The sequence below is a fragment of the Malus domestica genome, chromosome 11 (assembly GCF_042453785.1).
Source record: "Malus domestica chromosome 11, GDT2T_hap1".
In the NCBI taxonomy this organism is placed as follows: Eukaryota; Viridiplantae; Streptophyta; class Magnoliopsida; order Rosales; family Rosaceae; genus Malus; species Malus domestica.
The window spans coordinates 8,893,659-8,917,924 of record NC_091671.1 but is presented as its reverse complement, the minus strand read 5'-3'; the positions used below and the strand labels follow the sequence as shown (position 1 = coordinate 8,917,924).

Sequence of the window (24,266 nt, the reverse complement as noted above, 5' to 3'; positions counted from 1 at the left end):
TCCTGGATTTGTCGGCCCGCCATAAAAGCCGATTGGTTTGCACTGATCAGATGTGGAAGGACATTTTTCATACGATTCGTGAGAATTTTGGCGATCACCTTATGCACCACATTACATAAGGAGATGGGCCGTAGCTGAGACATATTCCTCGGGCTGGATACTTTAGGGATAAGAACCAGATGTGTATGGTTTAATTTCCTTAACATTTTTCCGGAGATCCAAAAGGCCTGGACCATAGCGACAATATCACTGCCAACCACGTCCCAGAATTCATGATAAAAACTACCTGTGAAACCATCCGGCCCCGGAGCCTTGTCCGTCGGGATTTGGAACATAGAGAGTCTCACTTCTTCCTCCATTATCGTTTGCATTAGCCTTGAGCATTTTCCGGTAAGATCCGAGCTCCCACACATTCCGTAATTCCCTGAGTACCTCGTGGTTTACAGGTGCTGAAGAGGTTCCTGAAATAACTCACTGCTATCTCATCCACCTCGCTAGGTCCCGTGCACCAATTTCCATGCTCATCCTCCAACCCCACAATTTTATTGCACCTGCGTCGCTTCATAGCTTGAGCATGAAAAAACTTAGTATTCTTATCCCCCTCTTTCATCCATTGGTTCCTGGATTTGAGCTTCCAATATCTTTCTTCCTCCCTAAGTAAGTGTTTAAGTTCCCCCTCCATGTTCCGAACAGCCTCACTAGCAAACTTGTCCGACTTGTAGGTGTTCCTCAGGTCATTTTTCAGAGTTGCAATCCGAAGTTTTGAGTTTCTTCCACTTGCTTTACTCCATTTTTGCAGCCCTTTGCGAACCCATTTCAATTTCTCCACCACTCTAAATGCTTTGGATCCCACAAAATTATACTTCCAGTTTTTTTCCACGATACCGTGGCAATCCTTTTCCCTATTCCATCGGGAATCGTAGATAAACCGTTTCCTCCTTTTAAAAGGAGTGGAATCAGTGTCCAAAATTAGCATAGCATGGTCAGAGCCTTCCAAAACTTCATGCAGAATTTTAGCCTCCGGGTAGGCCGAGACCCATCATCCCGAAGCTAATCCCCGATCAAGCCTTTGTTGGATGGGTCCCTCATCTCTTCGGTTCCGCCAGGTAAAGGGGTAGCCTGTAAAACCTAAATCAAGCAGCTCATTGCCAGAAACGAAGTCACGAAAGTCTTTCCTGCTTGCCACAGATCGGTAGTTCCCTCATTCCTTCTCAGAGTCATCCAGAATATCATTAAAGTCTCCAATGACAATGCATTTCACCTCCGCTACCCCCAACCGTTGAGATAAAATGCGCCACTGGTCCCTTCTTTTCTTGTCGTCCGTACTTGCATAAACCGCAAACAATCTCCACTCCTCATCTTTGAGCTTATCACTGATACCTACCTCAATGAAAAACGCCGAGTATTTGACAAGCATCACCAGGTCGTAGTTTCTCCAGAAGATACACATACCTCCCACAATGCCTCTTGGTTCAACCGCGTGCATGAAATCCATCCCAAGTCGCTTCTTCAGGAAAACATAGCGATTACTCCGATTTTTTGTTTCTAGGAGTATCACTATGTCAGGGGTGTGGAGTTTGTTTTGCTCCATTAAATTGTCAACTGTCAGGTCACCCCCGATACCCTAACAGTTCCAGCAGATTATCTTCATGGATTCCTGGGAGACACTTCACGGCTGGTCTCCTCCGCCTCCGAAAGCACAATCAATCTTTGTTTTCTACCTTTTGGTTCCCAAAGCTCCCCTGTATCCTTCTGCTCCACATCTGGAAACTGCCTTTTTTTCCCTTTTGTTTCCCTCATTACAGCTTCTATAATTGGGTTTAGCTCAAAGGGGTCGTCCTCCATAGTCCCCTTATCCATAATCTCCTCAATCTCGATGCCCTGTTGGTTCTGCCTTCCCCTTCCGTTCACCGCATGTCCTTCAGTAGTATCTGCATTTTGCAGTTCCACATTTAAGTCAATGCCTATGCCCGTTTCTTTTGGTTTGTTAGCCTCGTATTGTCTGTCCTCCAGTTCAGGAAGTTCTTTCAGAATAATGTGCCTTGCCTCCTCCGCCATCACTCCCCCCGGTCCTATTAGTCTTGCATCGAAAGCGGCCTCTCGTGCCCTTCTTGCTTCCTCGGCCCTCATTTTTTGGCATTGAATTTCCCCAGCTAGCGATTTACCCCCACTCCCTTTTAGAGTCGAGGAGGCTCGCGGTTTACTTGGCGAGGATACCGTATCAACCACCTCTTCTTCCCCCCGAGCTACACTTTCCTCGCTACTGAGGAAGCTCCGGTCTCTAGTTTATGCCAGATCTCCTGTGCCTGAATCCAAAGATGAGCGAGAGTTTCTTCGGTTCCCATCTCCGTCGTCGATCCGCTCTCTCCTCCATCTTCCTTCGCTTTTCCTCCCGCCATTAGACCCAACGGAAGCTTTACTGCGTGAGTTAGATCCCAAAGGTTTCCCTCAGATATCAGTTTCTGCTTCCAACCCACGGTATGCAGGGGTATCATCGATATCCCCCTTACCATCCCCATCTGTTCTTCGATCCAACTGCAGTTCCTTGCAAACCCAGGTAGCATGTCCCAGTATTCCACAAATGAGACAGTATCTTGGTAGGAATTCATATTTGAAATCCACCCATACAGTTCCTTCATTTCACAAAGGTCCCTCGCATGAGAGGTTCCCGCATATTGAAGCAATTGTTGATGCCACATCTTTTGTTGAGAAGTCATGAAACAAAAGACATGTTTGAACAAAGTTATTTCTATATGATTATATCAGTTTTAAGATTACCCACTACCCAATATTTGAACAGTCAATGCTTGGATAAATAGTAGAAGACACGTGCATGAGGCAGCACAGAGGAAAATCCTTCTCGCTTCTTCCATGCTCTGGGTTCGCAACCTCTGCCGCTTCCAGCTCCAAACTCGGATCCGAAGGCCTCATGCGTATATTCGCTCACACTTCTCTCTTATTTCTCTGCTAATCATTCCAAATTTCATTTTTGTGTCGAATTTTAAATTTTGAAATCAGGGTAGATTACAACCATGTGTTACGTTGGTGTCACCTAATATGGTGTTTATAGAAGGACATGATCATAGGAGGAATACTGCCACTAAACCATGTGTTTCTCACATCAGATGTTACGTTGATATCACCTAATATGAAAGTTACCCTAGGATCATAGGAGGAATACTGCCACTAAACGACAAGGAAATTTATAGAAGGATAGGATCATAGGAAGAACTTGCACCGCAGTTTCTGGTTCTTGAAAATTCAAATATGATAACCACTTCGGCTTGTTTTTTAGACGACTTCACTAGGTTACTTCCACTACTGCGACCAAGACCATTAAAGCACCTTGAGTCCAGAAGCTGACTGGAAACATTTTGGCAACCATACATAATAGCATTATCATCCATAATTCATTTTGGCAATCATCCAAAGTGGAAAAACAAATACATAGAGCTTAATATTTTCTCACATCAGACGTCACGTTGGTGTCATCTAATATGACAGCTACCCTAGCAGGGCGACCCTAGCTATGAATAGAAATTTTGAAGTCTGTATGTTTTCTGAGGGGCTGGACTATGAGATTGCTGATTTTCTCATAGTTCCCCTTAAGTATCATTGCAAAAAAGCTTGTTGTGGATGCAACCTTTTAAAAAATGGTAACAATTACTAGTGAGATCAAGTTTTCTTAATTTTTAAACTTCATGGGGGCTCAAGTCTCTAGCAAGAGAATTCCACGACTGTAGGCATATCCAGTTATTAACACCTCACGTCCCAAATATTGTTAGCAAATTGAGAACAAAATAGTTGAATTATGCAACAAGTTTAAAAGAAAAAAAAAAGAGATTGTGGAGAGGATGTGAATATTTACCTAAAACCATGTAACCAATCGTTCTTGTTATTCCAGCAGAACTTGTCTATTTTGTTAAATCTTTTATACTGTTCAGTTGTGAGAGAAACCTTGCTAGTCAAAGTCAGAAACATGTCCAGTACTTGACTTGTTGTACAAAAGAACAGTACTTGGCTTCAGATCACAATAAACTATTGGTGTTTCACAGTGATTATGAAGATCAAGGTTCTAAAAATCGCTAGGCGCTAGTCGGGCGGCGGGCTGGGGCCTAGCGCCTAGGCAGCTAGGCGGGCGCCTAGGCGGACTAGGCGGATTTAAGTAAATCTATCATATTTCATGTAATTAAGTGTCTGCTTCTACTTGAAATATATATAATTTCATCATAAACTACAAAATACAATGCATATATATCATGAAGTATTGGAACATAATGAAAACATGTGAAATAAGGATATAATGTTTGTTCATTCAAGTATGCAACAAGTCTCTTACAATTTATTGGAAAAAAACAAAATGCAAAATGAAAGTTACGTATTTTCTGTCTAAGTGAGTTGCAACCTAGGCGGGGCTAGGCGGGTGCCTAGGTGGTCTAGGCGGTGGGCTGGGGCCTAGCGCCTAGGAGGGGGCCTAGGCGGAGCTAGGCGAGGATTTTTAGAACAATGATGAAGATAATCGACTAATCAAGAGCACAAGCAACATCAATGGAAATGCTGAGCCTTTGCAAAAGATTTAAACTCTTGGGTGCCTCTCTTGCTTCTTCAATGTCACTCGGTGGATGTAGTCACTTCTCTAAGCTTGCTTTTTCCATGTACTCATAAACCAAAGCCTTGAAATCATTACCAAGAGAATCAACACTTGAACATGCAGTTATAATCTTGACGAGATTTCGATGCTTCATATTTCTCAAAGCCTCACATCCAGATATAAAACACTTTGCTGCTCCATGGCGTGACAAGTTAAACACCTTTACGGCGGCAACCATTTGAGCTCTATCATCAACATTGAGAACTCCCTTGTACACAACCCCAAAACTTCCAGCACCAATCAAATTAGCCTCAGATAACCCATCAGTAGCTCTTAGCAGAGTAGCATATGAAACTTGCAAATAAGAGTTTGTTATTGTACTTGACGAAATTTCTTTCCTTTCCTTTCTTGACGAACAAAGAAAGAAATACGACAAAACACTAAAGGGGATTATTTAATGTCAAGTTTCAAAATGATCCGCCCTTGTTAGACTTGAACTTTGCATTTGGAGATTGGCACTAACTCCGTAAAATTGTCTAGTTCTGTGTCACCCTTTAAAGTCCAACTTCACCAAAAACCAAAGTAATTCATACTTGTTTTTTCATCTAATTGTTATCCAATAAATAAATGAACTATGTTTTTCGGTTAAATACTGAAATTTTGACAATGTTAATTAAATGGTTAAACGATTTTTTATTTAGTTGATTTTTTTTCAAAGTTGGTCTCTAGAGGATGAACTAGAAAGTATACATGTGTCCGATCATCTTGCAACATTGCAGAATGAGAGAGAGAGCTGAGAAGGTAGAGTGCAAAGGTCCGATTGAGAGGATCCGTAACATCCCACATTCAACAAACTTCGGTATGGTGAGTAAATTGCGTGTTTGAGTAGTTCTATATGGCGAGTAAATTTCATAGTTATTGGTATGGGTTTCAACTGTTATGAATAGTAGAAAAGAGGTACAAAGGCAGTAAAAGAATGAAAAGAATAATGACAATGAGTAACATTGCTTGGTGAATACACAAGACTATTTTACCCAACAAAATACAAAAGAAAGAGAAAGAATACTTACTACAAGAATGAAGCATATGAATCAACATTCTATCAACTCTGAAATCTGTACATGTATGGTCAACTGCAAAGCTTAGCACATAGCTGCTGAGTCCGGGAGGGGCTGGAATCCGACAATGAATATGTTCCATTTCTACCATTGCTTACGCACGTTAAGTACAGCTGATTCCCTCTCTGGCTCGACTGAAAGATTGGTGCATATATGCATATATAAAGAACACTATGTCAGTACAAAACCAATTTATAGTACTAACAAAGTACGTTGCAGAAGCTATTTCCTGACACAGAATTTCACGAGTCATTTCTTAAATTACATTTCTTTAAGGCATTAGACTAAACGGCATGCTAAACTAGAACGACTAAATGCAACCATGATCATATTAATAAGCAAGCACTTTTGTCTATCAAATATTGAGGCGGAAGTTAATATGCGCAGAAAAGTACATCATATTATCAGACAATAAATATTTTGTGACTTGCAATTCCATTTTGATGTAGGGACACAGCTCAAATAATGACACCAGGAACAGTGGTTGTTTAGATTGACCCCTTGAAAAAGAGTAACCAAGCCAAGCTTATACCTGTCAAAAACATGACTTCTGTCAGAAAATGCCTGCATATACTGATACTACGCAAATACGAGGAAAATGAACCTTTATTTCCAATAACAAAACAACAAAAGTAGAAGCAACTACCAACAAAGTGATCAATTAGTATTACACAGAGAATAGCGATAACACAATGCCTTCTCCAAACCATGCTGATAAGAAACAAGCAGATACATAGCCTATTCGCAATGAAAATATTACAGGACACATGATATCTACATATCCACACAAAATCCAGTTCTCTGATTTGATAAAAAAAAAATGTGCACACGTCAACTGTGGCTACCAGATTCTCATGCAGGGAGTCGATTAGGTTCATTAAGTCAAACAGTTAAATCAGAGATTGAGGAGGAGCTTACCCAACAATCAATAGTATCAAAGAGAGGACCCACAATACATATTGATACGTTTTGTGTTTAGATTTAACTGGAGTAGTAACATGTCCAGGGGGAGCATTCCGTTGGGTAAGCCATTTAAACTGGGGGTGGATCAAAAACAAAAATCCAAGAAGAAATCCGGAGACAAATCCTCCAATATGAGCAAAGTTGTCCACGTGTGGTAGAATTCCCACTGCTAAGTTTATTATGATGATGAAAAGGAGAGTAAGCAATGCTGCTAACTGCAGATCGAAATCTGAAACTGTAAGATCAAAGGGTCGTGCACATACTATAAAGAGGTGCATCATTGAGTATACAGAATTTTATTTACCTTATTTACATACATTGTCCAATTTGATGTGAGCTCTGAAAGCATGCTTCCTAGTAAACCAAAAAGTGCACCAGAAGCACCAACAGAAATACCATATTGAATAAAAAGAGCTGAAAGCAAACTCCCACCAAAACCAGACATGAGATATAGGAAACCAATTTGAACTGCCGAAGAACAAATCAGAAAAACATTAGAATTTCAAACTAACTAGTTAAAACAGTTCATCAAAACAACTGTACATGATGTAGATCAGCATCAAACTATTATTTTTTTCAATCTTTTCAAATAGACGGCATCTTGAAACATTTCAAAATGAGGCGCCATGTCTACATGTACAGGATTTCGAAAACAATCTTTGTTCCCACAGATGTGGTGGAAAACTGAAATAGTCTCTCAGCTTCTGTTTCAAGCAATTTTATTCTGTAAAATGGAATACTATGTCTAAAACTAAAGTTTGAACCCCATCTTCGGTGTATAAACTCTTTTCTTTGCTCACCGCTGAATAAAACGTCCTCTTGTTTCCATCAAACCAAACAACATACCAGTGTAAGTTATAATGCAACCAGCACTACATGGCCACTACTCTAAGGTTACAATTCAATAAATAAATGCATAGAAATCCTCTGTAGATTAACCGCAAGGTAGCTAAAGCCATCCGGAAAGTGTTTCTCTTCTAGATTTATGAAAGAAGTTTTGCAGTTGGTAACTAATTTATTATTCTACAACTTATGCCATGTGATTTATCTTTTACTACAAACACTTATGGATGTGGCCATACATGTATGATAACATACATGAAGCTAAAAATCCAGATGCACACCAAATCCAAATTCTTGCTCAAGCCGAATTCCAATGAATACAAGACTCAGCATATCGGCAAGCACATGGAAAACTCCAGCATGTAACCACATACATGAGATCAGCCGCCATCCCTGGTGTTGATGAACCACTCTCTGCGCGTCTAGATTACCCATCTTTTCTAACCTTCAGGATGAAAACACATGAGAAACAAGTTAGATATGCAACTGAGACCTATTGACCTTATTTCCAAACAGATGATAGCTCCCTCGCCCTTGTAGTGCTACTTTTAGCAGTTATAGACATAGGATGATGCATACTGAAATGAGCACATTAAACAGCTTAAAAGAATGACAAACAAGTCCTTTAAGAATGCACACCCGCTCTTACCAGAGATATTAAGACAAAACAATTTCCATGGTCATTCTACCATTGGCCTCACATACCAAGGAAAGTCGAACGAAAACGAGAATTTTGAAACCAAGTCGCTAAGAACACTTGTGTAAAACTTTAACCCTATAACATACTACAGGGGACATTTTGATTAACATAGCAATCTAATCAAACCAAGTAGTTAACTACTGCAGCTCTTCGATCACCTTTCTTCTTTGTTCAAGCATTTCCGATACGCCGACATCAAATAGACATCAAGCATGGCCTGAATGTCACGAAATACCTAAAACCCTCATTACCCCTCAAGCTTACACAGTTCAACTAATCGTAGATTCGCTTGTATATTCACTAGGTTTCCCAAGTCCAACATTGATTAAAAGCAGAATTACAGCAAGCTTCATGCAGTTCAACTATTTTCTTTACACATATATCTAATATAACCAAAATTCCAAATCCACCAAGTCATAAAATTTGCCAAAAAATTTGTAAAAACATAACTTTCACAATTACTCTTACCTAAAAAGGTCTCAACCTTGATTGATCCCACTCTAATTTCACAAAACAAATAAAACCAGTCCAAATATCCAACCCTCCTCATCATAATTTCTCCAAAAACACACAAACGAAAGCAACTTACATGAAATGGGACCGCCACTGCATCAGTTCCCCACAATCCACAACTAAATTTTTCCAAATTTCCACATGCGAGCACCCAACAAATCCCAAAACACAAATTTCAATACAAAACTGCAAACCCCATCAATTTTAAACACAGAAACTAATAAAAGAGTGAAGCTTTACGTGGTTGAAGAAGGCCCAACAAGTGGGTTTTCCTTGAAGAGCCGAAAGGAGAGACGTTGAAATTTTCAACCCACCACGTGTCATTATCTATTAGTAATATTTGTTCAGATTTTTTATTAAGTGTGAACTTTGTTAGTTTTTTAGATATTTTTTGTTGTAAGTTTTTTCTAATTTTTTTTTTTTTTTTGCATTTTTTACCATGGGATTAATCCTACCCTTTAATTTTTCAATTTATCATATCAAATGCACCACAAAGTGCCATGTGGCACAACATCATCTTTTTAAATTTATTTTATCGTTTGAAATTTAATAGTCCGAATCAACAAACTTTTGAAAATCCAACAGTTGTGGGACATCCAAATTGGGGCTAGCCTTCTGCTACTTGACGTCAGGGCCGTCGTTCCTTATTACCAACGGGCTGCAAGGGTAGTTCAACGAGCTCCTTGGAGCCCACCAATTGGTTTGGCACCGATGGACCATCATTTTTTTGGTCAAGGGCAATTTAACCCAATTGCCTGGTGGATTGGCAAGAATTATGATGAGCATGGTAGAATTTTCAGCAATTGAGTATACACCTAAAATAGTCAAGAAGAAGCTGTATTGTGTCTTTTGCTTGAACTTATAATTTATACAAAGTTTTGCCTAGAATAATGTTATATTGTCAGACAATTTTAAATGCAACATTGTCAAAACAATTTTTGGACCAACGGACTAGTTAATTTTAAGATCAATTTAGAGCGACCCCTCATAAAGCTTTACTAATAGTTGTACTTTTGTTCTGGGGGCTAGCTACATGCACAGTAGAAAAGCTACCATATTTGGAGTCAAGATCCTCTCCGGATTTTTGTTTTCGAAGTTCAAGAACTTGGATATCCAGGTAGTTAAAGAGAGGAAGACCTGAACTCGTGGTTTGTGTGAGAAAGGTCAGTAGAATGAGCTAATGAGAACCATATGATTTAAAATGAGTGATTTGGATCTCTATGTTTGTCGACTTCGGACACAGAGATTCGGAGAAGGTCTCCCCTATTTGGTGCAGTTCATTTAACGGCGAGCTTCATTGAATCACAATAATATGCAGGGGTACAAAATGATTGAAAGGAGCCCTCCTAAATTGGCCTTTTACCCAAATTATATGAGGGTGGTGGTGGTGGTTAGAATTCAATTAAACCCCACACGTTTTGGAGGTTTTCATTTAATCTTGCAAACATACATACTTAAGCAAAATATATCCCACTAAAAATAAGTATCTTTAGTTTTGGTAAGACGATATTATAAGCTATAACTTACGAGAGAAGAATTTAAATTTGAATATAAGAACGCGATAGATACAATGCCTTACCAACCAACCTAATCTACATTTATGGAGTAAATATATGTATAGACGCAAACAAAATCATGAACATTGTAATGCTCAAGTTGGCATGCATTATCTCATCAAAAACCTTACTATTTGGTTGGACATAGGGACCATAATTTTTTCAAGGGAATTTTTTTGAAATGTCATATGAACTTGTAGACCTTTTTCAATGTGTCATATAAACTAAAAATTTTAGCAATTTGTCATACCAACTTGCCGAAATTATCAATTTGTCATCTCATCCAAACTCCGTTAAGTTTTTCATCCAAAATAAGTCATGTGCCTCGCACATGACTTGTGTTCAGGTTATTTTTGTCATTTTAAGAACTTTTAACAAGTTTTTGCTCTTCTTTAGTAAAACCCTTCAAATTTGTGTTAGAGAGTATTCATGCGGATAGTCGTGTTCGTGTAGCGCATATGCATCTACAACTCCATTTCTGACACCAAACCTTAATCCGTTTTGTCATATTACATAGCCTATATAAAATTTGATTTCGTGACATGCTAAACTGAACACACCCACTTTTGTATCTTAACATATTTTGAGCAACCATAAGAGAATTCAACGCCTGATCATTTCATTGCTACTGTATCAATAATATTGTTTCATTGCTTGGTTATGTTAAAAAAAAAAAAATACCAAATACTAAGGGCTTAAAGTTCACAACATTGTCTTCACTCTTCATACAAAAAAAATTTGACATTAACAAAAAGTCTAAACTTCCAAATGATTTCCTTCAGATTCTATGGTTTTCAGGTGGCTTTCTTGAATTGTGCAGTGACTTGCCTCTTGCATTTTGTTTCACTCTACCCCTTTTAGAAACCTACAAACAATAAAAAAAAGAGGTATTCATCAATTTCCCCCCTGAACTTGTGACTATTGGCCAATTTCCCCCCTCAACTTTAATTTTGGCCAATTTCCCCCCTCAACTCTCATAATTAGTCAATTTCCCCCCTCAACTTTAATTTGGCCAATTTCCCCCTTCAGCTCTTATAATTAGTCAATTTGCACCCTACTGTTAATTTTTTAATTTGATCATAATTAAACAAGTGTGTATAAGAAACTAAATAAGATGTATGTTAATCATTTTCCTATGTCTTTATCCTATTACAAATAGATTAAAATTTAGAATTTTACAATTTATCATAGATAGTATTATTAGTCATAATAAATCAGTATGGAGTAATTTTATTTGATTTTTTACTACAAAAAATTGATAACGAAAAGGATTGATGTGTACATTTTTGTATGTGAATACAATTTTCTTTATAAAAGTGAAAGCTAAGTTCAAGTAAATTGCGGAGAATCGAGCTTTAGTTCAAAAATGGCTAGTCAATTCATAATTTTCGACTCCTTATTAAGAATAACCCATTTTATTGAAATAGATTTGATCCATGAGTTTAGGATTATTATTTCTTCTTCTACATGCTTTAAACCCGATTCATAACTTTTTCTTATAATCAACCCATATCACATACTAATTGTATTATGTTTTTGTACATTTTACCCTATATTATGCATGTGAGTTTTATGTTAATTTTAGTACTTTGTTGGAAGTTATTAGAAAGATTGAAAAAAAAAAGAATAGATGGAAAATTAAAAAAAATAACAGTAGGGTGCAAATTGACTAATTATGAGAGTTGAGGGGGGAAATTGGCCAAAATTAAAGTTGAGGGGGGAAATTGGCCAATGGTCACAAGTTCAGGGGGGAATTGGTGAATACCTCTAAAAAAAAAACCTGAAAAATTAACAGATGGCATTGGGTTATAAAAGCACACACGAGAAAGGGACAAAGACATAGGTCAAAAGAACTTGCATTAGATGCAGATTGTTCTTGTCCCTGATTTGGTGGAGTTTCACTTCCCATATTTCCTCCAGTGGCATGCTACAAAATGATCAATAAAGGAGTTACACATACATCCGTCTATAAATTATACATTATACATATACTAAAACCCAAACTCGGGTGCACTGTTTTTCACTATTAGTGAACAGTGAAATATCGGAAATGCCCTCCGATTTTTCTTATTTTTGCCGTGCTTTTCCTTATGTGTGCAGTGAATTCCAAGTTCTACCCATTCAGCCCAAAGGTCTTCTGTCGTTTCTTTCTCTCCTTCCGTTCATGTGTTTCACTTTACCTTTCTCCATTTTCTGCTTTAGGGCTTCTGCTTTCCTCGGTCATCGTCGTTGTGTGCCTTCATTTCTCTCGATTTCTTCCTTTTTGTTTCGCAATTTTATCTCCAGCGAGACACGATCTTTGATTTTTTGCAATCATTGTTCGCTGTTCTTCTCTGTTTTTGGCTGCGATCTGTGTGTTGCATCGATTTTGTCTTTTTCGCCGTTTTGTTTCAAGCCTCTCTTTTGAGAGGATCAGTGCATATTAAGGTTGGTGATTTTCAGATTTTTTTAGTTTTGCTTTCCAGTTTTATTTCATTTTTGGTTGTCTGACTATTATTACGATTGGGATTGATTTTGTTGGCAGATTTTCGCTCCAATTTGGGTGATCTCTCTTCTGAGAGAATCGGTGCATGTTGAGGTTGGTGATTTCCAGATTAACTATTACATTTTCTTCATTTAATTTTTTTCCTGCACATCTATACAAATACCAACGCTGACAACCAAATTAACTATTACATGCTATACCGAGATTATTTACCCAAATTTAGCCTTTTCATAGATGCAATTTTATGTTTGATTTTAAATTGGCTAAATATATTCAAACTATTTTTTAACAAGCATTTTTTCAATAATTTTTGAACACACAAATAAGATAGTCTTGAACACCATTGGTTCTTCGCTTTTCTTCATTGATCCAGATATTCCGGAAGTAAATTCATAAAATCAGTGTAAGTTTGTTTACAATTTATTTAAAAAAAAATGTTATATGCTCTTACAATACAAGAAAGGCTACTCTCACAAAATGTATCAACTAATGTGCTATTTTAAACTCTGCAGCTTTTCCAAATGCACAGAGCCTTTTAAAAATACTGCTACCCTCTACAAAACAAGCCAGTAAAGCTCAAATATTGCAGACAGCAAAGAAGGTAACAATTGAAGAGTTGGCTTTTTTAGATCCAAATTTGTACAAGGTATTAAATCTGTTTATCTTTTGTTAAAAATGTTGAATGCATGTTGACACATTTGGTTAAAAATATCTATATTATTAATCCTGCTTATACAAGTCTTTGTTAAATTGTTTTACAGAACGAAACCTTTCTCTGCAAAGAATCTGTCAAGCAGTTTGACGCACACTACGATTGGTGGTACAATGCTTGCCTAAACTGTGCCAAACAAATGCACAAAGATCGAACAATTGGGCAATTGATTTGTCAAAAACATGCAGACCAGCTACCAACTCCTTGGTAATTTTTAACATGTTATGATTAACTTTTATCACCAATTGCACAAAATATTTCTTGCATTTCTTCTTTTTTGCCAATGCCTCATGTTACAATTTACTGCCTACAATTAGTGGTGTTGTATTGATTTTTAAATCTCAATGTTATGCAATTAGAAATCCATTCCATCTTTTTGGTTAAAATTATTGTTGTCATAATGGTGTCTTTCATAGAAACAGTTTAATTATAGTTATATACAAATGACAAATCTATGGTTTCCACTTAAGTGGTATTGGAAAATTCTAAATTGATATTAGTCAATCAAAGTTTTCATCATATGATGGATTTAAAAATCTAGATTCTGCATTTGTCTTTCATTGCATATGTTAATTAATCAGGCTGTTCCTGGATCCAGGGGAGAAAACATTCAATGGAATAATTTCTTAGATGTATTGCCACATCCCCAAGGATTAGGTCCACTTTTTACAGGTCAGTGGAATATTTATGCTCAAAATCCCGATTCAAGTAGTCAATATATAAATGAAAAATATTAAATCAAAATAAATAGATGTAAACAATAGTGCTAAAAAACTAATTTCATTAAAAATATTTGACATTCATTATTTACTCAAATGGTTATCCACTATGTCAAATTATTTGTTCAAATTATTTTCTTCCGTAAGTTTTCATTCTTCTTTTTCACTTACTTCATATCAATTGATCTTCAAAATGTCTTGATCAGAAAGAGTAAACACTAAACAATTTTTCTTAACGTGTTTTCTTTGGCTTTGTTTAAGAAATATATCTTTGATGATCAATCTTATCTAATTTAAACTTTTATAAGCAGGTACAAACTAAACTTGGTCCTTGAGGACGAAACCAGTGAAATGAATGCTTTAATTATTGGCAAATCTGGTGAGAAGCTTTTGGGCACAACCTGCAGACATTTAGTTCGGGTTTACTCACATACTCTGGTGAGTTCTGCGTCTTTCTCAGTGTGCCTGAATTTTTATTTTTATTTTTATTTTATTTTTTTGTGGTTTTCGATTTACATATGAATTTTGTGTTTAAATTTTCCTTTTGTAATTTTGTCTGTGTGTTTGGATGCTGTGTATGGCTGTTTGATTTACTTCTCTTTTGCTTTCAGGGGGCGATTTCTAAAGTATATAGAGGCAAAGCTTTCTCCAAGACCCTCCATATGCAATATTCTTTGACATGGGTATTTATTTTTTGTTAGTTACTAATTTTAATTTTACTTACATTTGTGACCATTATTAAATTTTAATGATTTTTTTATAATTTATTTTTTAATTATTGAATTTGAATGAAAACCGCAAAATCTTCAATTGGGTTTTGATTTTTGAGAGGTATCTGAAATGGGGTTTTCTACTCTGCCTTCTGCTATTTGCTCCACCGCCGCAATAACTTTTGTGTTTTCTTCTATCCCGTAGAATCTACTCGATTTTAGATTGTCTGAGTCCTGCGATTTTGTGATAATCTTCCATGGTAAATGACTTTTGTTCGTCTCAGTTGGTCTAAATTTCAAATTTTCAGTTAGATTGTTTGTTTTGGTTTCGTTTTCTGCGCATGATATGAGCTTCAAATTGAGATAATTTTAATTTTTACTTAATGTGTTAATACTTCTATGCAGGTATTTCCTTTGTTTTGGGTGAGTCTCAATTGCCCAGTGCATATAGTTTGGTTCAATTTTCAGCTTCTTAAAAGGCTAAAGCATCTTTGTTTTTTACCACCCAATTGCTTATTTTCACCAAATTTATAGTTTCTTCTCTCTCCATATCTCTCCTCAACTGCATGGATGACAAGAGGAAGTACAAAGGGATGCATTTGGCTCCCACTTTTGAGGTTCCTCCCATGAGCAGGCACCCAAAAACTGGCGACTGGTGAGCACAAAAAAAAATTGATTTTTTTCTTTTCTTAATTTGATATAAAGTTTGGATTTTGAAGTGTGGGTTGGACTTAATTGTTCATTTAATTTGATGGGTTTGGTTTAAATGGAAAGACTCTGCTTTCATTAATGATAAAATATTGATTAAATTTGAAATAAGAAATTGGGTTACTCTTCTATACATTTTTTGTGACGATTTATTGAGAATTTGCTAATTGTTTTAATGCATATGAGATAGGGTTTCTGCTTTCTAGGGTTCGTTTCTAATCTTTAGAGACTGCTTGATTTGGTATTGTCAAATAGTATATGGATTTCCATGTTCATTGTATCGGTATGTTGTTGCGGTAGTTAATGGGATGCAATATAAGGTAAGGTGTTCACATGAAACCAGACACAGGGAGGTGTCCTCGATTCTCGGGATAAAGTCCTATAAATGATGAATCTTTGTACTTTTGAGTTTTGATTTAGGAGATTCGACCAGGGTCACATTCAATTCCTATTGAACGACAAAATCATGTTGGTGATTGTGAAAAAGGGATTGTTTCCGAAAAGCAAAGTAATGGATTAACAAATAAGATATGTTGGCTGATAATAGCTTACTGTTTTTAAATTATACATTACATTTCCTATTGAATCTTTCCTGATGACCTATCTAATCTTTCTTTTCCCAGAAATATTTTCATCATGTGTTGAAGCAACAAAAAGACTACGCAGTTGCATCGTGAAGTACACAGCTCACTTCTCCTATTAAATGTACCCCATTGTTCAGATCCTTGGCAGCAGGAATTCCCAGCCCAAAATTTTCTGAAAGTGTATGTGTCTCAGAAGTTCAACTCTATTAAACAATAAGCTATTAGTTTAATGATTGCCACCTGCTTTTGGCAGGTGAAAATTTGATGTCATCTTCAACTTTCCTCATCCAAGCCATTACTCTAGCCTACGCGAAAAGGACTTTGAGCTTATTGAGTAAGTCACTAATTATTAATTCAATTAACATCTGTTTTTGCATTCGTCACTTATTTAGCATAATTCATTTTAGTATTTAATTCATGGTGATTAAGGCCAAGTTAGTGATTAAGGCCAAATATTTACTAACTAATACGAAAACATTGTTTGGTTACAATTCAGGAAATTGACCCAAGTTCAAAACCCCTCTCCTCCAATTGCATAACACACAAGTTCCTCTTTCTTACAAACAATGAAGAATTGATTGTTATGTATGAACCAACCCTTTCTTTTTATTACAAACGATGTTGGGTAAGGGTAATCGAATTTGGGAATATAGAAAGTAAAAATGATTGCTTCTTTGTTCAAGCCTGAATAAAAACAAATAGGGTTATAATTAGGATAGCTTCTCTCACCACTTACATTTACGTTGCCACATTGATATTTTTGTACTCTATTATCTAATTATAAAAAATTTAGTGTATTTGTTTTATGGAGAGAATAAAGTTGCATAATTTTTCATACAGTTTTCCATCCCGCAGCAACGCGCGGGTACAATTTCTAGTACAAGACTAAAATTTAAAATACCGAAGTTTTCAATGAGCACACCATTGCTTTTGTTTGCCCACTTTAAGGAGTTGGTGAGTTATGGCCAATTTCATTTGTCCCACAAGTTTGTCCTCTCCCAGCTTCTCCATAGGCCTATGAGATGATATTCCCCAATTTATAACAACCATATGTGACTAAAAATGCAGATAAGTGAAACCATTAAGCTACTTTTACTTGTGAAGCTTGTCGTTGCCTCTTCCCGCATGTTGTACGATTATGACCTTTCTTGCCACACATTCCACAAGTGACCTTGCTGAAGCATTTAGGCAATTTGTTTAAGGTTGATGGTGGTTGTGGCTCATCTTGCTTTCTTCCCCTCACCTTCTTTGGCCTACCAGCTTGCTTATGATACTTTGGAGGTGCAACGGGTTGGTGATTTGTAGGTGGCCAAAATTCTCGGCTAGGCATGGCATGGATATAAGGAGTGTAGGCTCTCAAGGAATTCCAGTGAGCATACTTGTATGGATCGTCCTCTCTATAGATTGTGGCAACTCCATGAGCACAAGGAATTCCAGTGAGATCCCACCTTCTACATGTACATGTGTGTTTTGCTAAATCAACCGCATATTGTGCTCCACTCATATGCTTCACTTGATACTCCTTATCACCAGACAATCAAGCAATACATGAACCACTTTCTAATTTATTTATTTTCAACCAATTTAAATATTCTAGGGCCAACCTCATTTTTCCACTTACCTGCTGCTTCTCTCATTCTTGCCACTCTGACCATTAGTTATGTTGTAATCCTCTCCACCATAGTTAATATTGGTTTATCTCTTGCTCCCAATATTGCACTATTAAAAGACTCACATAGATTATTCAACAAGATATCACAATTAGATGATGTCCTAAAATAAGATCTGCTTCAATGACATGCTGGTTTGTCATCAAACCAACTTATAGCCAATCCATCTTCAACTTCCATCTTAGTCATCTCTGCTTTAAATCCTGGAATGCTGACCAAAGAATTTGTTTCAATGCAATGCCAACGTGTGTTTTCTTGAAATTGTTATATAAGCGTCGAACACAATGTACATGTTCAGCAGTTGGAATAAGGTCCTTCACAGCTTTTATTAACCCCTTTTGTTTGTCTGGCGTAAAGACCCAAGCATGCCCATTTTCAATACCCAAATCAGTGATGAGTAGCTCGAGAAACCAAGTCCAAGTTCTTCTATCTTCAATTTCAACAATTGCATATGCTACTGGATACATGCCATTGTTGGCATCTATACCAATGGCAGCAAGCAATTGGCCTGGATGTGGACCTTTAATGTGGCATCCATCCAATCCCACCACTGGCCTACAACCTTCCAAAAAGCCTCTTTTCAATGCTGCAAAGCATACATACAACCTCTGAAACCTAGGCCTTCCTCCTTCCATTTCAGTCTTCACCAAAATTGTACTCACAGGATTTCTTCGCTTGAGCTCCTCACAATGATCCCATAACCTTGCATATTGCTCCACATAAGCCCCTTCACTCTTCTCAGCTGTTAATGACCGTGCTTTATAAAGTTGAGCCGGTGTTACGTGCAACTTGTATTGTTTATGAACAGTTTGTTGAAATTTTGACACTTCCCATTTAGGATTGTCAAGCAAATCCTCAGCATACCTATGTGATAACCAAGTTGAGGTGCATAGTCTGAGCTTTTCCTTTCTCGGGCATGTATGGACATCATTGAGTGTTTTCATTATAAGTGCAGAGCTCTGATCTATTTTGCTTGCATAAATCACCCATGGACATCCCTCATTTGTACACATACCCTGAACTTCATAACGCTCTCTTATTGGGAATCTTATTTGTCCTCCATTCACACAACCATAAATGTCACTGCTTGTTTGAACTCCTTTCTATTGGAAAATATCATTCCAGTTCTAAATTGTGGGTTCTTGATATCCAAATCACTTCTAAAAGGAATGAGTTTAGGCATTTTATTCTTACTTTTCCACTTCACTGGTTGTTCACCTTCATATGATGAGCTAGAACCACTTCTAAAGCCATCAGAATCTTCGTAGTCTGTTTCAACATCTCCAAATCCTAAATCAGGGAAGGGTTCCGTATTACGTGATGCTTACCTATTTCCATTGCATTTTCCACTGGTATATTTCCCTTTAGTTTTCTCTACATTGTCGTCATATAAGTCGTCATCGACATCACTTTGTTCATCGCCGGAGTTTCAATAATGTGAATGTTCCGAATTGTCATCGCCATCTTTCTCTTCATTTTCCATGTTATGTATACCTACCTCAACAAGATTGTCTTGTTCCCGATCTCCTTCATAAGCTTGCTTCAAAAATCCCTCAAATATGCCAAAAGGATCAGACATGTGAGGAATGTCAAAAGAGTTTGTTGAAGCTTGAATTTCAATGTTTGGGGCCGACCTGTGAGGAATGTCAAAAGAGTTTGCTGAAGCTTGAATTTCAATGTATGGGGCTGAATTGATCAGTTGGACATCATCAACAATGTACACAAGTACCACTCTATTTAGAGTCCAAAAATCACTATCAGCAACCATGAGCTTGTAAGTTCTGTCATTTGGCAATGTGTAATAGTACTTAGCAGTCTTAGTATACCCGCTACTAGAAAAATAGCTATAGAACACTGATCTTATTGGTTCCCATTGGAAACAGTGGACACTGAATTCGGTGGCAAGCATAAACAGCCACCATGCAGCCACTAAATTAGGGTCCATGTCCTCTATAGAAGTCTCTATTGTAACAAACACCACCATTTACACATTGGTGTGCAAGGGAACAGTAGATATATGAGATTATTATATTTTGGTTTATTTGTTTATGAAAAGATTAAATATTTTGTCAGATAAAATATGCCTTTTAGAGCAAGTCCAGCCTTGCATGTAGGCCGGGGGACGGGCTGCAGGAAAGGGCCCGAGGGCCGGTCAATTCTTCTCTAGCCATGGAGAGCCCGAGTGAGGGTGGGAGCTCGGGGGCCGGGGGGGGTGGGCAATTGACAGGCCTGTGGCCCGAGGCCCGTGACGTCAGGCCTGGGTCCGGGCTTTTTTTTTTTTTTTTTTTTGTGTTAGGCGCGTGCCCCTCACTCGCGAGTGGGGGCGCGTCGCCCGACAGGATTTCAGGCAAGTGGCCCGCGCGCCCAGTGACTGTTGGGAAGCCACGTGGCTTCCCACGGTCCGTTCGATCCCAACGGCTCTTTAATACGAGCCGTCCGATTTGCAACGGTAATAAAAAAAAACTGATTTTATATTAACCGTTCGATCTAAGATCAACGGTTGATATTAATCAGCTTTATAAATTTAAAAAAAAAAAATAGTTTTAAAATTAAGAAAAGTTACCGTTATGACACGTGGCACAATCTGGAGTGTTGGAATTCAAATTTTTTAAAATCCAACGGCAGAGATTAATTATTTGAATAAAAATTAAAAAAAATTGTAAAAAATCCGAAAAAAATTGTAAAAAATTTGAAAAAAAATTTGTAAATTTTTTTTTTTACTTTTCTATAAATACCACTTCTTCTCCATCTACCTTACACCACAATTTCATATTTTCTCAACTACTTTCAATCAAATTCCTATCTTTCTCTCAAAGTTTCAATCCAATTTTTTTTCCACAAAATGACTACTGATGCAGGTACGAATTGGTCGCTTCTTGAAGATGTTGCGTTGTGCACTAGCTGGGTTGAAGTTACTCATAATTCCTTTACGGGTAATGAGATGTAGTTGCGAGAAATGTGGAGTTTAATTCATACCAAATTTCTTAAGCAGATGAGTGGGAAAAGAACCAAAAAATCGATGTCCAGTCGTTGGAAAATATTTAGCCCTTCCTTTAGTACGTAGAATTACATAAACACACCAAATAAAATTACATAAACATACCAAATAATAAAAAACTCACTACAAAAAACACACCAAATAAAATTACATAAACACACCAAATAAAACTAAAAAACTCACCAATTGGAATTACATAAACACACCAAATAAAATTACATAAACATACCAAATAATAAAAAACTCACTACAAAAAACACACCAAATAAAATTACATAAACACACCAAATACAAACAAACATACTAAATAAACTTAAGTATCTTCAGCTTGTTTCAAGGCCCACTGGTGCTCTATCAAGTCAATTTGCCGATCATTGTGCATAGATGACCTTTGAAGTGCAGTATATCGTTGAATGACCCTTTCATTGTAACGTCCATCCCTTTCTAATGGCTCGTGTTGCACAGGTTCTTCGGTGGCATCATGCGCACAATATATCTGTGTTCTTGAATTGTTCATCGTGTCTGACTCTGGCTCATATTCATCAACCGCATCATAATCGAACTCATCTTCCACAATCATGTTGTGAAGAATGACGCACGTCATCATGATGGATCGAAGTGACTCTACATCGAACATTCTGGCAGCACCCCTGACAATCGTCCAACGAGCTTGAAGGATACCAAAACAACGCTCCACATCCTTCCTGCACCCCTCTTGACAGCTTGCAAAGTGTTTTTCCTTTGCACTTCGCGGACGTGGCACTGTTTTGACAAATGTTTCCCATTGTGGGTAAATGTCGTCAACTAGGTAGTATGGCCTGTCGTACCTACGTCTGTTGACGACGTACGTGACTTGTGGTGCCTTTCCTTGCAGGACGTCGTTGAACACTGGGGATTGGGCAAGGACGTTGAGATCATTTTAAGCCCCGGGAACCCCGAAAAAGGCGTGCCATATCCATGTATCAAAAGATGCCACTGTCTCCAAAATGATATATTTTGCTCTTTTTATGTCCCCATATGCGCCTTGCCATGCACTTGGACAGTTTTTCCACGTCCAGTGCATACAATCGATGCTTCATATCATCCCAGGAAAACCTCGCATCTCGCCCATCTTCAGAAGCCTTTGCAAGTCCATGTGCGTAGGTCTTCGGAGGTACTCTGTCGTGTACAAAGATTCGACTGCTTTGCAAAATCTCATCAGGGCCTCAAGAATGGTTGATTTCCCCATCCTCGTTATCTCATCCACTTGGTCTGCAGATGCTCCATACGTAAGCATCCGCAACGCAGCAATAATTTTTTGCTGAGGCAGGAGACCCATAACACCACAAGCATCATTCTTTTGCACGAAGTAAGAATCATGGTTGCAAACATCAGTCATGATTCTGTTGAACAAATGTCGTTCCATTCTAAAACGGCGTCTAAAGTATGTATCAGAAAATGCACTGTTATGGACGAAGTAATCGTCCAACAACTCTTCACCTCGTCGTTACCTGCTTCTATCAAGGTTTCTTGAACGGCTGGGCCTGCATATCTGAGCAACAGTCTGGATGACTCGACGGGAATGTGAGGCTCTGACCATTCTTGTTTCGTCATCTCTCCTTCTACGCTCCTCATCTTCTTCCATCTCATTTTCGGCTATATGAAGGTTGTGTTGGAAATGTGCCCTAAAGCCAATAATGTGATGATACTTTACGGACATTTCACATGTTAAACTAATCTAGTTTTACATATAAAGGGCATACATTATTGTTTGAGCCGTCTCATATAAATGTTATATGCTTAAACGATAAAGTCCAAGGAATATGTGATTGGGAGAATGTAATCTAATGAAGTTAGATTCATGAGACCATTCTTTCGTAGACACATCCTAAACGTTCCTGATCATAGGATTGCCAATTGGGCGTTGACAGTCCGTTAAGATTAGTACGTACTATGTCTTCTCTCAGGGAGAGTGATTAGTCTCGAGTCATTGGTGTGTGTGACATCAAGACAAGTACGTAGGTGCTCAATAGAGAATGAGTTCACTGAACGTGATCAACGAAGAGTTCTTATATTCCATGTCACATGAGAACTCATGGTTGGGATAATGCAAAGTAGTCATTTGACCTGAGGCATCACAGTTGTCTTGTGGTTAAGTCCTTGATATTTGATTATGTCAAAGTCACCCCCTCGGGGTGTCCACGGCATCGTTGGGGTTAAGCCACTTAGCTATGGAGACAAGTGAATGCGCAACAAGGGATCTCTAACCTTCAAACAGTTGAGGGAGAATACTCTATGATATGATTTGGAATCTCTGGCCAGAGTATGAATGAGATTAAGGAATGCGTTCCAAATCACATTCAAGGAAATCATATAAGCACACGAATCACATTGGATAGTAGACATGAATAAATAAACTATCATACCAAACAATGTGGTCAAGAGTATTAGATTAGAGAAGGACCGTATTGCATTTGTAATCCCGAACTGAATAGGTTCTCTAACCTCTTCTGATTAGCTTGGGTAACCATGATATGCTGCTAGGTGTCACTCATGGTTTGTGGAAGCCCTAAACGTGTGTAATCACTAAAGGGAGAATTGAAAATAGTTTCAATTCACAATCGATGTAAAATGGTTTTAATCGCCTACTACCTCGCTAAAAGGAACCTAATGGATCGCACACCGTAAAAGGTAGAGATTGGAGATTAAACGGAAATGAGTAAGAATGATTAAATGGTTTAATCATTTATTTATGGCAAGGATTAATTAAGTTGTTAATTAATCAAACGAATAAGTTCGTTAAAGACTTCGGGATAGTTTTGGACCTTAAGGCCCAATGGGCTTCGAACGTCAAGCCCATTAATTTAAGTTGTATGACAATTTAATGAATAAAGATTCATTAAAGCCCAAAAGCCCAAATCCCTTTAAATGGCCGGCCATATGTGAATGAATTAGGGTTTTGGTTGTTTAGGTCACTTAAAGAAGTGACTATATAAATGATTTTATAGCCAAATATTCATTAAGTGATTAAGGGTTTATTTTGGGGGAAAATTGGTGAGAATTGTCTCTCAATTTTCTCTCTAAAGAGGCCAACACCTTGGAGGGTACATCTAGCAATCCTACTACTCCAAGGTCACTCATTTCTTCTACAATCTAACCTTGGTGAAGAGACTTAGAGGTTCTCAATTTTGGGAACTTAGAGAACCTATTCTTCCATCCAAATCCATGGATCTAAGAAGCAAGGAATGAAGGCCCAATCTCTTTGGGTGATTAGCCTTTGCTTATGCAAAGAGGAATCTACAAAGGTATTAATTTCAACTCACTTTGTTTTGAGTTGATTAATTGGTTCACCAATCTACTAGACTTTGAATTTCATGGTCATGTTTTGTTTTTGAGTGCATACAAGCATGATTCCGC

The 24,266-nt window shown here is 37.6% G+C and overlaps 3 protein-coding genes and 1 pseudogene across 40 annotated transcripts in view; 1 reads left to right on the top strand and 3 right to left on the bottom strand.

Annotated features, from left to right (window-relative positions):
* Nucleotides 1-3,914: 3,914 nt before the first annotated feature.
* LOC114823251 (probable LRR receptor-like serine/threonine-protein kinase At3g47570) lies at nucleotides 3,915-5,800 on the bottom strand (annotated as a pseudogene).
* Nucleotides 5,477-8,956, bottom strand: LOC103450223 (RHOMBOID-like protein 1). Of its 2 annotated transcripts, XM_070807556.1 has the most exons (6): nucleotides 8,805-8,956; nucleotides 7,797-7,960; nucleotides 6,977-7,140; nucleotides 6,628-6,887; nucleotides 6,105-6,241; nucleotides 5,477-5,843 (listed from the first exon to the last, which is right to left on the bottom strand). In XM_070807556.1, exons 1-5 carry the CDS (start codon nucleotides 8,825-8,827, stop codon nucleotides 6,106-6,108), a joined length of 747 nt encoding a protein of 248 aa, XP_070663657.1. In that variant the 5' UTR covers nucleotides 8,828-8,956; the 3' UTR covers nucleotides 5,477-5,843; nucleotide 6,105. The 2 variants fall into 2 exon arrangements, with proteins under 2 accessions (XP_070663657.1, XP_070663658.1); XM_070807557.1 differs by lacking the exon at nucleotides 5,477-5,843 and having other exon boundaries at nucleotides 6,021-6,241.
* Nucleotides 8,957-12,267: 3,311 nt separating this feature from the next.
* LOC103417570 (uncharacterized) overlaps nucleotides 12,268-24,266 on the top strand; it is a 29,745-nt gene continuing 17,746 nt past the window's right edge. For 4 of the 37 annotated variants that reach the window (XM_070807528.1, XM_070807526.1, XM_070807527.1 and 1 more), the window contains exons 1-11: nucleotides 12,323-12,711; nucleotides 12,809-12,862; nucleotides 13,282-13,415; nucleotides 13,531-13,688; nucleotides 14,512-14,638; nucleotides 14,812-14,883; nucleotides 15,116-15,170; nucleotides 15,316-15,333; nucleotides 15,445-15,565; nucleotides 16,242-16,382; nucleotides 16,456-16,536. In XM_070807528.1, coding sequence (XP_070663629.1) covers nucleotides 13,621-13,688; nucleotides 14,512-14,638; nucleotides 14,812-14,883; nucleotides 15,116-15,170; nucleotides 15,316-15,333; nucleotides 15,445-15,565; nucleotide 16,242 — 462 coding nt within the window. In that variant the 5' untranslated portion in view covers nucleotides 12,323-12,711; nucleotides 12,809-12,862; nucleotides 13,282-13,415; nucleotides 13,531-13,620 and the 3' untranslated portion in view covers nucleotides 16,243-16,382; nucleotides 16,456-16,536. Of the gene's footprint in view, nucleotides 12,712-12,808; nucleotides 12,863-13,142; nucleotides 13,173-13,281; nucleotides 13,416-13,530; nucleotides 13,689-14,079; nucleotides 14,154-14,511; nucleotides 14,639-14,811; nucleotides 14,884-15,115; nucleotides 15,171-15,315; nucleotides 15,566-15,961; nucleotides 15,979-16,241; nucleotides 16,383-16,427; nucleotides 16,537-16,698; nucleotides 17,038-17,404; nucleotides 17,771-20,730; nucleotides 20,861-21,335; nucleotides 24,155-24,266 lie in introns of those variants that run through there. The other 33 variants (XM_070807511.1, XM_070807512.1, XM_070807510.1 and 30 more) reach the window with 28 other exon arrangements.
* LOC139189416 (uncharacterized) lies at nucleotides 18,058-19,856 on the bottom strand. Its single transcript, XM_070808364.1, has 3 exons — nucleotides 19,371-19,856; nucleotides 19,091-19,162; nucleotides 18,058-18,975 (listed from the first exon to the last, which is right to left on the bottom strand). The coding sequence occupies exons 1-3, from the start codon at nucleotides 19,854-19,856 to the stop codon at nucleotides 18,058-18,060; spliced, it is 1,476 nt and encodes a 491-aa protein (XP_070664465.1).